An 11,308-nucleotide genomic window follows, 5' to 3' on the forward strand; every position below is an offset into this window, starting at 1 on the left:
GCTGGTAGCTTCTTTGTGCCAAAGCGATGGATCATGGACAGGCTAACCAGTGGGGTATAGAACAGAAGTACAGCACAGATGTGGGAGATGCAGGTGTTGAAGGCCTTGAGCCTGTCAGCATTGGAAGCAATGCTCAGTACTGTCTTTAAGATGAGCACGTAGGAGAGCAGAATGAGAACAGCGTCCATTCCCAGTGTGGAGAGCAGGACAAAGAGTCCCAAGCCACTGTTGACCAGAGTGCTTGAACGGGACAGCCTCAGCACATCAGGGTGCACGCAGTATGAATGAGACAGAGCACTCACAGGCTGGAACTGAAGTCTGCCCAGGAGCACAGGCAGGGGTAGATGCAGGACAGCACTTCGGGTCACAACAGTGAGCCCAATGGCCTTGATGCGCTTGGTCGTGAGAATGCTGGCATAGCGTAAAGGCTTCTGGATAGCTACACAGCGGTCAAAAGCCATGGCCAACAGGACCGCTGATTCAATGACAGAGAAAGTGTGGATGAAGAACAGTTGTGAAAAACAGGTTGAAGCTCCTATCTTCCTCTGGCCCAGGAGAAAGACAGCTACCATCGAAGGCAGTGTAGAGGCTGAGAGACCCAGGTCAGCCATCGACAGCATGGACAGGAAGAGGTACATGGGTGTGTGGAGGCTGGACACAGACTTGACTATGTACATTATGGTGATGTTGCCCAGCACAGAGAGAACATAGATGGAACAGATAGGAATAGCTGTCCAGCAGTGAGCATTCTCCAGTCCAGGGAGATCCATCAGTATGAAGAAGAAGCTGCTAGCATTACTGTTTCCAGGAATTGCCATAACTCTGGAAAGGGATTTCCCTGCAAAATTTGCAAATAAAGCCAAAGAGTATGTTAGCGTAGTTTTTTCTATCTTCATGTCCTTCATAGTAGCCACTTGCTCTTGTTTGAGAGTGAATATTACTGTTTTCTTATACTGCTGAATTCCAGTCCTTTACAGGGTTCTATTATGAAATAGTACTGACTCATTTCTGAGATGTTTTCTCTATTTTTCATTGATATATTTGGACCACTAAAATGAAGAATGTGCACAAAGGAAGGAGGAAAAAGAGAACACCCTTAAATCTCTGCCTTATTTCGAAGACACTTCAAAGTTTGAAAGTTAAGGTACAGAAGCCCCTGCTGAGCACTCAGGGCCCCTGTGCATGAACCAGACTGTTTTAGTACAAGAGCACTTTCCTAAAGGTGAATTGCATTTCGTGGTTAGATGGCAGAGTTGAAAATGAGCAATTATTACTGAATTTGAATCCCTTATACCAGGGATATCTTTTGTTCTGAAAGGAGCTTGAGGTATTACAAGTAAAAATTGTGCCAGAAAGCTAAAGCTATCAGGAACAGTTGGACTTTGATGTTTGCTTGCTTTTAATTCCTTCTTAGTATTTTCTACGTGGTCCTCTCTAAAAACGTTGGAATACCTGGTATGGTTTAATGAAAAGTAGAAGGTATAGACAATATTTGTAGCTGGAAACAAAACACACTGTCCACAGTATCTTCTGCTATCCACTAAATGTTAGGGAACAGCAGACAGTATGTAGCCTCAACCTTTGAATGTGTAATAATCCCGAGTATGCTTGTGACAGAGCTGAAGAGGGCACCGGCCACAAGGTAGATAGAAAGTCTTAACTGTGAACATTCTGCTACGTACAACTCACTCATCTGAAAACAATCCCACTTTCTGTCAAAAAAAAAATTACTAAAGAAAAAAATTGAAAATGTGATTACATGGAGTGCAAAGAAGACCATGGTCATATATCTAACCTTAGTAATGAGTAGTGATTTCCTGTCTCAACATCTACAAAAATGTTCTTAATGTTGGAGCATTCAGTGTCTTCTTGGGAAGTCTGTTATGTAGCATGTCTGACCATTAAAAAACTTTACTGTATTATATATTTTTCAAAACCAATGAATTCTAATGATACCCTATCAAGTCAGGAAAGACATGGGCAACACAAAATCCACATGACAACTGTTAGTCTAAGGAACTCAGAGGGAGATTCTGGGAAGAGCAGCTGAAGGGATCAAAATTGAAACAAGTAAGTAGGTAGAACAGTGAATAAATATTACAGCAATTCTAAAACAAGTAGTAGAAGAAGAAGAAATGTATTTACACATAAATAAGACAAAAATCTTGATATTTAAGAAAAGAACAATAATAGAAAGAAGAGAACTCAATTCTGGTGAATATTCCTTTGTGGAGGATTGGGATTCCTGTTAAGGATCCTGAGAAAACTCTGAATATTTGTTACAGGAAACAAAGGAGAACCACAGACATTTTATTCATGAACCTATCTCTGACAAGTTTTACGTGGAGGTTGTTACCCACAATGTGTTTTCAAAACATGGAAAGGCACTTTCACCTCCAAAGTTATTTGCCAATAAAATGAAATTTTCAAAAAATGGAACAGTTGCCATTTCATTTTAATGAGGCATTAGAGATTTAACAATCCCAATAGAAATTTTATAGAATACCTTGATTTACACAGCAAATCCTCTCCTAAACCATAAGGGAGGGGACGAAATTTTAAAAGACAAAGTCCCAGAGGCAGGCCTGAGGTTATGTGGCAAGACACTGGAGGATCCACAAGTGAGAAAGACTTAGGTCTGTCTCTTTAAACTTCACCATCTAATGCATCCTAGAAGAGAGAGCCTGCTATACTCAGTCACAAACTTAGGTGCCTGGTATTTTTCTTACGTATTTGGCACAGAGTCTCACTACACAGCTTGGACTTGTAGTGATCCTCCTATTTTCAGCCTCCCCAGCGCTGGGATTTCAGGTGTGCACCACCATATCTGGTCCAGTTGCTGGCTCAGCACACCCTGGGGGTAGGGGATAGTGGGGTATGTGGTTCTGGGGATCAAACCTCAGTCCCTTCACTTGCCTCAGCAGGCGTTTAGTACACAGAGCTTTCTCGCTAGCCCTGATGCCTGGTATTTTCACCCCACATTTGTCCGAAAGGATAAAGCTCCCTCAAACAAAAGCCTGTGTAGGCAGACATAGGGATACTAGAGTTTCAGGGACAGGAAAGGAAAGCAGCGTAGGAAAAGGAGCAGCCCCTATATTTCATTAATTATATTAACTTTGTCAACATAATTTATTCAGCATAACTAAATGCCTCCTACTACATCCAGGCACACTGGGGCTTTAGAGAGAGGTAAGGATGTATGTACAGCCACAGATGATGGAGTGTAATTTTCAAAATAACAATTAACCTGTCATAGTCTGGAAATCAGGTGTGGAGAGAAGCGTTCATCCCTAGTGACCTAGTCCTGATGCTGAGGGGGTAAGGCCTTGGGGCAGGGATGCTCCCGTTGCTTGCATTCATTTGCCTGAATTACTCCTGTCACAGAAGTCTCACACAAGGTATTTTCAGCTACAAAGTGGAGAGTGAAAATGCTTTCTTTTCTACTTGAACTTAAAAAAACACTCATAAATCATATGCTGAGAATTTCATAGCCATCTTTAAAATGTCTACTTAGTTCACCTTGTAACATCCCTGGAGGGGGAGGGACAGCAGGATTGAAAGAAGACAACTAAGAGTCTCAGAAAGCAACTAACTCAATTGTGACATTTAATTTCATAAGTGAGGTACTGTACCTTCCTGAAATGCTTTTTGTGCCTTGTGGGAAGTGTTGTGAATCTTCACTCAATAATTTAGCCTCTAGACATTAGCTATTCCAAATCATTCCAGCCTGTTTTGTGTCTGATAAAGTAAAACATTTGTATATTCACTATAATCCCAGAGTTTTAGTTTTATTTGTTTATTTTTAAAAATAATTTTATTGAGGGGGCTGGGGAGATAGCTCAGTAGAATAAGCGCTTGCCTGGCAAGTGCAAGGGCCTGAGTTCAATCCCCAGTTCCGCAAAAAAAAAAAAAAACTGTCTCCATCCTCAAAATAAAAAAGTGTTTAAAAATAATTTTATTGAAAAATAAATATCAATGAGACAGTTTCAAAACAGATTACTAGCACAGTTTCAATAATACATTGCATATTGTTGTCTTAGTGGTTATTTATTGTACAAGATGCAGCCATGATATCCTGTTCACAAACACTATTGGAACAAATCTCTATTCATTGAATTAAGAGAATGCAGCTGTATATCTATGCTATTTTGAATATACAGATACAAAATGCTCCTTCATTTGTATCCCACTTTTTTGGTAGTTTTGTCAGGGAAGGGTATTCCATTATCATTTAAATATTGTAGGTGCATGAATTCAGCAAAATATTCTAGTATAGTCCTGTAGTCCATGATATATAGTAGTGGGTTTTCTATAGTACTGGCAATGTCAGAAGTTGTTGACGAGCCTTTTACAGCTCAGCATATCAGTTTAGATATTGTTTTTGGATGGTTAATGTTCAGTCATTTAATATTCTGCATAGAGCAGTGACACATGGTTGACATTGATCTATACCTAGATGAGAGACCCAAGTTGCAAAACATTCAGAGTTCTTCAGACATAAATGCTAAAATGACAGGAGATAAAAATGAATGCAAGGACAAGCACCCTCTTTCGGTAAAGGCCAGAGTTTGTTGGATGATCTTGAAAATAATAATGTACTTTCCTTCCTACTTGCCTCATTAAGAGCGGCTCACAGTAGATGGCAGGTTTGTTGCACAATGTCTGGTCTCTATTGAAGACCGTAATTTGCACGACTTTTAGATTTATGAGAAAACAGTTTAAACTTTCTGAGACTAGGATTGTTACCCATGCAGTGGCACCCAGAGTTTATTGTCTGAGAAGTACAAATAAGGCCTATACAAATACGTTGCATGAATTCTTCAGCAAGTAATGCAGCAGTGTTTTGTTTCTCAAAATGAATATTGTAACCTATGACAAATAGTATCAGTCCTTTAAACTATCACTTCAGAAATTAAATATCTATCATTTAACTCTGTGTTTTTGAAGTCCCTTTGGCAGCTATTGGTGTTGCCTCTAGTACAGTGCTCTGTGAGTTGGAAATCCTGTTTTAGTTTTTCCTTCTTCTTTTCATCGTTCTCTCTTCGTTCCCTTACCGTTTTCTTATATCAGTTATTCTTTTTAATTTCTAGTATTCAATATAAATTAAAGTTTCACTTACATTTCATTTTAAACTTCAAAAGTAACAATTATTGACTGGTAGATGAAAGATCTGAGATTGTTTCACAAAACTGAAATTTATCTTTTATTTTAATTTTATTTTTTATCTATACATAATGATTCCACTGAGTGTGGAGAGCTGGCACAAGAACGTAACAATAGTTTTACTTCCCCTTTCTCTGTCCTCCCTTATTCCTTCCTCTGTCCCTTGGTCCCCTCCTAGACTTTATCTTATGAAAGCAGCAGAGGTGCTGTGTACTTTTAACACTGTCTCCTTGTCCTCAGATATCCGCAAATATAATTACAAGCCATGTCTAGGCTAGCCCAGGACTTCCGCCCCAGACACAAAAAGGCCTGCTTTCACTAACCTTGCCTAATACAGCTCCATCACTTACCGGACTCCAGCACAGAGACACAGCTCTGTGCAGGCTGATGAAGCTGGGCCTCACGAGGCCCTTTGCCTAGACCACAAAGACAGGCCAGCAGGTTTATAAATCCTTGGTCGGGATCTCCCTGGAGGCCCACGCGTAACCTCTGTGGGACTGGTGAGCAGAGCAACATTGAAAGCGCAGGCGCCGGACGGAGCTGTTTAGGAGGCTCCCTGGAGGCCTTTGCTAGATATTCAGTTTAGTACATGGTGGCTTAGAACATGAAACCAGCCCTGCCGGCCCCGCCTCCCGGGCGTGATGAGATTGTGCCCGGGGCTAGGATTACAGGCACGAGCCACCACGCCATGATGAGACTGGGTGTGGTGGCGCGTGCCTGTAATCCTAGCTCTTGGGAGGCTGTAAACAGGCAGATCACTATGAGTCTGATCCAGTAGTGAGACCCTGAGCACCCTGCAGACTCTTCCCTAAAATACAAATAAATAAATAAATAAATAAATAAGCAAACAAAAAGTAGAACATGAAACCAGTCATGACTCTTTTCTTCTATTCCTAGGTTGATATTATTTTACCTCCTTAGCGAAAGAAATCTTTTCCCAGGCCTTTGCTTTGCTGGCCCAAGAATATCTTGCACCATATTTAGAGCCCCAGACCAACAAGTCTTCCATATCCCCTCCCCATTGGTAAATGCTCTATATCTATTATTGTTCTTCAACTCTTTTTTAAAATTCCTTTTCCCTCCTTTCCTTTCCCACTCTATCCTACTCTTATTCGTCTTCCTCTTTGAAAAAGAGTTTCCTACTTTCTAATGTAGGAAGGAAACAAAATATAAAAAGAATTAAGTTGTGTTGTGTACGTGTACAAGTTTTCCACAATGAATGTGATCATTCTTGTGCCAAAGCTTGTACTACTAATTAAATGCTTGAAAATTACATAAAAGAAAATCCATATCCTCAAAAAAAATCACTCCTTTCCTTAATTCAGATTTTTTTCGTAAACTGAAATAAAATCAAGTTGGAATTTAATATATACAAGACTATTTCTCTGATTGACAATTAAAAAATGATCTGTCCAGATTTATTTCTCATTAATTTCTTTTTGTTATAGCAGCATATGGCTGCTCTTGAATAAGATTTTCCTTTTACTGTCTTTTACTGTCTTCAAATAAGCAGTTCCTGTTTTCTCAGGAACAAGTTTAAGGGTATTTTAAAGTATTCACTGGACACAAATGGAAGGAGTTTGAACTTAGTCTTAATCTGAGTATGTGGTCTTGAAATTGAAACTTTCAATTTCATAGATGTAGAGCTTGTCATGAGTGACTTAAGAAGTTAGATCCTAAGTTAGGAAGGAGGAACCAAAGGCCATCCCAGGAAAGCCATGGACATACAGGCCATCTCTGGTGAGCTCTGAGTCCCTGGCTCCACAGTGCCCTGGAGGGACTCATGCAATTAACACTATATAGTAACAAAGAACACTATATCGTAACAGGGAAGAAAAGAAAGCCATCAGCTTTGTTCCCTCTGAAAATTCTTGGTCTTTCTTTCTGTCTTTGGGGAACAACTGCATTAAAATTTTATTAATCAGTATAGCAGTAAAGATTGAGAGTTTGTTTTCTGAGGAGATGCTCCTGAAAGAGGATCAGTGAGCTAATTTGTGACCTAAGTTGTTTATGCTCCATACATACTTGTTCTACAGAAAAAATATTTTCACTTGAAGTACATTTTGGGCTGGTAGCAAAATAATCATAGGACCAGTATAAAAACCTTGAAACAGTTAGATGTTCGCCTTTTTTAAAATCTATTTTGAAAGTCTTTATATTTTTTTCAGGTAATTTTTTCCAAAGCACGAGTACAGTATCCCAACATAATTATGCTACTCATTACACTTTTAAATTTAAAAAACAAATGTAAAAAGTGTTCATGAAAAGAAGTCTAAATAAGATATTTTTTATCATTAAAAAGGAAAGTAAATGTAAGAGAACTTAGCTAGGTACAAGTTTCTGATTATTTCCTCTCTTCTGTAACAGTCATTTGAGCTGTGAACCTTATAGATCAGTGGTCTGAACAATGGCCTAAGTGTCCCAGTGGGCTGTTTGTATCATTGAAGCTTTAGCAGATTCACCATCCCTGATATACACATGGAAGGTGCATCTATCCAGGGACCCTACTTGAGCTTTGGAGCCCGGGACTTTTAAGGGTAGCTCCTCACATATCTGCTAAGTGATCAGCATGCACAAAACTTACATCTGACAAGTAGCCACAATAAATCAATAAATCTAAATCTCATGTTCACAAAGACTACTAGTCCAGTTTTTCCAGGAATTCTCCTTGGGTACAAGGGTAACATCATTACTCACTACCCGTTGTAGTATCCTAGAGTTGTGGTTCTCAGACTTTGGCCAAACGTATTGCTCTAGCTACAAACATCAGTGTAAGCTGAGTACAACACACTTGTGACCCGAGCTCATTTCTTCTAGCCCTCTCCTGTCATTATATGACTACACTGAGTATGTGTAGGAAAGCATTCATTCAGCTTTTTTTTCTTGAGTTTATCCCTAGCATGAATATGAGAAGGCATTTAGTCTCTATTACATGTACGATTTTATTTGTGGCCTGAACAAGAATCTTCATTGATTTATATATCAAGAACTTTACTTCCCTCTTATTTTGTTCTGAAACGTATTTTTCATAAAATAAGCTTTAAAAGATAATTTTACTTCCCCAACTACAAAAACTAAAGTGTCTAAGAATGAGTCCAAGATGACATTATTACATTTATCCATGAGTAAGAAAAGACAGATAGGAAAACAATTATCCAGTATTGTACTCAAGAAATCATAGTTATATTCTCTGTGGCTTAGCATCAGTCATATGAATAATTATGCCATTTCTTAAAATTTGCTTTATATAGGTGTTGTTATAGAAATTAGTTATCCAATATCATTCATCCAACTGGAATAAGAAAATACTGAACTTGCACTCAAACTATTCAATATCTATACTAGTCTAGTAGTCACAATTTGTTTGACATGAACTATGCACAAAAAAAAAAATGAACAGATGTTTCATATATAGAAAACCCATGTAAATACTAGTGCAGTGAATGGGGGCTATTGGATTTAAATGAATCAATATACTACAAAATCTAATGAATAAATTTATTCTTAAAAAGCTAAGGACAATGCTTTTGTATTGTTTTGTAAAAAACAGATTGAAAATCACATGAGGAGCAAAATCAAATGTACAATGAAATTTACGTGGTAAATTTTCACAATAGCTAAGGATAAAACAAAAAAATTATAGCCTGTGCAATTTGGAGGACTATGTGCTAGGAACTGTTTATGCATTTTTTTTCTATATCAATGTAGAGATACATGTAAGACTGCATACACGAATTAGGATGGCACATATGAATTAAGATATTAGTTTAATAAGATTTAAGTTACAAACATGACTTCAGATTTTTCTACTCTTTGTTTGAAGAAGAGTTTCAGGATTTTGTCTCGAATCTGCTTAGTTTTCACCACATACACGATGGGGTTCATCACGGGAGGAATGAGGAAGTGCATGTTGGCCATGGCCACGTAGACGTGGGAGGGAAGCCTGGGGCCAAAGCGGTGCAGCATGGACAGGCAGATCATGGGTGTGAAGAACAGGACCACCGCACACAGGTGGGAGATGCACGTGTTGAGAGCCTTGAGGCGCCCACCGTGGGAGGCGATGCTCAGCACAGTCTTCAGAATCAATGCATAAGAGAGCAGAATGAGGAGGAAGTCAAGCCCCATGGTGGACAGCAACACAAAGAGCCCAAAGATGCTGTTGATCCTGGTATTGGAGCAGGAGAGCTTTATGATGTCAGGGTGCAGGCAGTAAGAGTGGGAAAGCACATTGGAGCGACAGAAACACAGCCGCTTCAAAAGGACAGGAACAGGTACCTGTACTGTCAAAGTCCGAAGAACAATAGTCAAGCCTATCTTGGCGATCACCCCATGTGTGAGGATGGAGGAGTAGTGCAGTGGATGAGAAATGGCCACATAGCGGTCGAAGGCCATGGCCAGAATGACGGCTGACTCGAGGTCCTGGAAGGTGTGGATAAAGAACATTTGGGTGAAGCAAGCGGGGAAGGTGAGCTCTCGAGCATCCAGCCAGAAGATGCGCAGCATGGTGGGGAAGGTGAAGAGGGACAGGCCCAGATCAGAGGCCACCAGCATGGCCAGGAAGAGGTACATAGGCACATGGAGGGTGTGCTCCCTCCAGATCACTGTCATGATGGTCACGTTGCCCAGCAAGGTAATGAGAAACATGGTGCAGAAGGGTATGGAGATTCCGATGTGTGCAGCCTCCAGGCCTGGGATGCCTGTGACCAGGAAGCTGGAGAAGACGGAGCTCGTGGTGTTGACAGGCAGTGTGATCCCAGGAGAGCATATTTGTCCTAGAATGAAAGGTCCCAAAAACACATAGTAATATTTGATTGTATGTATACATTGAGTACATCCCCTAGACTTTTCATTGCTGAACTCAACAATCTTTCCTGTCATGCATTCTGTACCTAACATAGAAAATAATACTTTATTGTTTAATCAAATTATCAGGAGGTACTATATATTGGAAAGAGAAGGAATATTTTTTTTCGACTGTGCAGCCCTTTAAAAATGAACTTCCTCTTGCCTTTCCCTGTATGGGTTAAAGCAAAGAGTTAGGTCTTGTATGCAATCAGACAGATGGAAACACAGGAGACAAAGGAAAGTATTCTACTTGTCTACCTCAGAAAGCCATATGTTTCCATTTCTTTTAGGTTAAGTGCACACATTATTTTTTCTGTGAAACTTCTCTCCATGCCTGGGGTGCTAAGACTTTATCATTGTTGGTCTCCCTACTATTGTTTTAATCAGAATTTATCATGCATTCATTTCTTATCATCTGTCTCATCTGTGGATTTTCAAGGACGTAAGCACATTTAACCTCATTCATACAGCTAATAGAGTACAGTATTTTGAAACATTTATTCATTGAACTAAAGTACGCCACAGCTAAAAGATCCATAGAGAAATTGATAGAAGAACAGGCTCTTGTTCTGTAGTGAGGCCCATGCCTTCAGTGCTGAGGACCAGGTTCGTGGTTCCATATGATTATGAGCCATAAATTACAGTCGTGCAGTTGAGTTTGTGAAACAAAACCTCCTGAGTAACAGAACCAGGCACTCAAGTAACGTCAGCCATTTACACACATCTGTTCCTTTCTATTCTTATGTCAGGTTGTATTTTATGACACTTTTGAAGATAAGGTGTTTGGAAGACTAAACAAAGCAATTGATAAGCCACAGGACTGGTTTTCACAAAGAAAAAGAAGAGGACTGGGAGATAGCTCAGTGTTCTCTAAGTGCCTTCCTGGCAATGACCCGGGTTTGATCCCTGATAGTGCATGCTATGCCAGCCACTAAAACCAGGCACAGTGGTGCACACCTGTAATCCCAGCACTGCGGAGGGGGAGAGGGGAGGATTCAAGTTCACCAGTTCACAAGTGCTTTAAGTCCACTTTGTTCTATGTGGGTCAGACATGAGTTTTGAATCTAAAAAATTAAAGACAATTTCATAGAAAAAACAAACAAAGAAATATTTCCTAACACACTGTGATTCCTTTCTTTTCTCTACTTACTAATTCAAAGTCTCATTGATCCTAATTTTAATTTCAAATTCAGTTCAAGGAAAACTTGTTAATAGTCTCACCTGGTACTTGAAGTAGCATAGTTTCTATCATCTTGCAGAACACATTGTTTACTCTGTCAACCAGGAATGCCTGTGACCT

The 11,308-nt window shown here is 39.6% G+C and overlaps 2 protein-coding genes across 2 annotated transcripts in view; both read right to left on the reverse strand.

Annotated features, from left to right (window-relative positions):
* Window positions 1-818, reverse strand: part of LOC101560012 (olfactory receptor 51G2-like) — a 1,383-nt gene extending 565 nt beyond the window's left edge. Inside the window, exon 1 of the mRNA XM_004642100.3 lies at window positions 316-818. Within this exon, the coding sequence (XP_004642157.3) occupies window positions 316-818 (503 nt within the window). The remainder of the gene's footprint in view (window positions 1-315) is intronic.
* An 8,122-nt stretch (window positions 819-8,940) lies between these two features.
* Window positions 8,941-11,260, reverse strand: LOC101560405 (olfactory receptor 51G2-like). Its single transcript, XM_004642101.1, has 2 exons — window positions 11,230-11,260; window positions 8,941-9,935 (listed from the first exon to the last, which is right to left on the reverse strand). The coding sequence occupies exons 1-2, from the start codon at window positions 11,258-11,260 to the stop codon at window positions 8,941-8,943; spliced, it is 1,026 nt and encodes a 341-aa protein (XP_004642158.1).
* Window positions 11,261-11,308: the final 48 nt, after the last annotated feature.

The sequence above is a fragment of the Octodon degus genome, unplaced genomic scaffold (assembly GCF_000260255.1).
Source record: "Octodon degus isolate 3935 unplaced genomic scaffold, OctDeg1.0 scaffold00146, whole genome shotgun sequence".
In the NCBI taxonomy this organism is placed as follows: domain Eukaryota; kingdom Metazoa; phylum Chordata; class Mammalia; order Rodentia; family Octodontidae; genus Octodon; species Octodon degus.

Coding starts and splice junctions, on each gene's coding strand:
- LOC101560405 (XM_004642101.1), bottom strand. CDS start 11,260: ATGATAGAAACTATGCTACTTCAAGTACCAG. Junction 9,936..11,229: donor TATGCTACTTCAAGTACCAG/GTGAGACTATTA, acceptor CTTTCATTCTAG/GACAAATATGCTCTCCTGGG.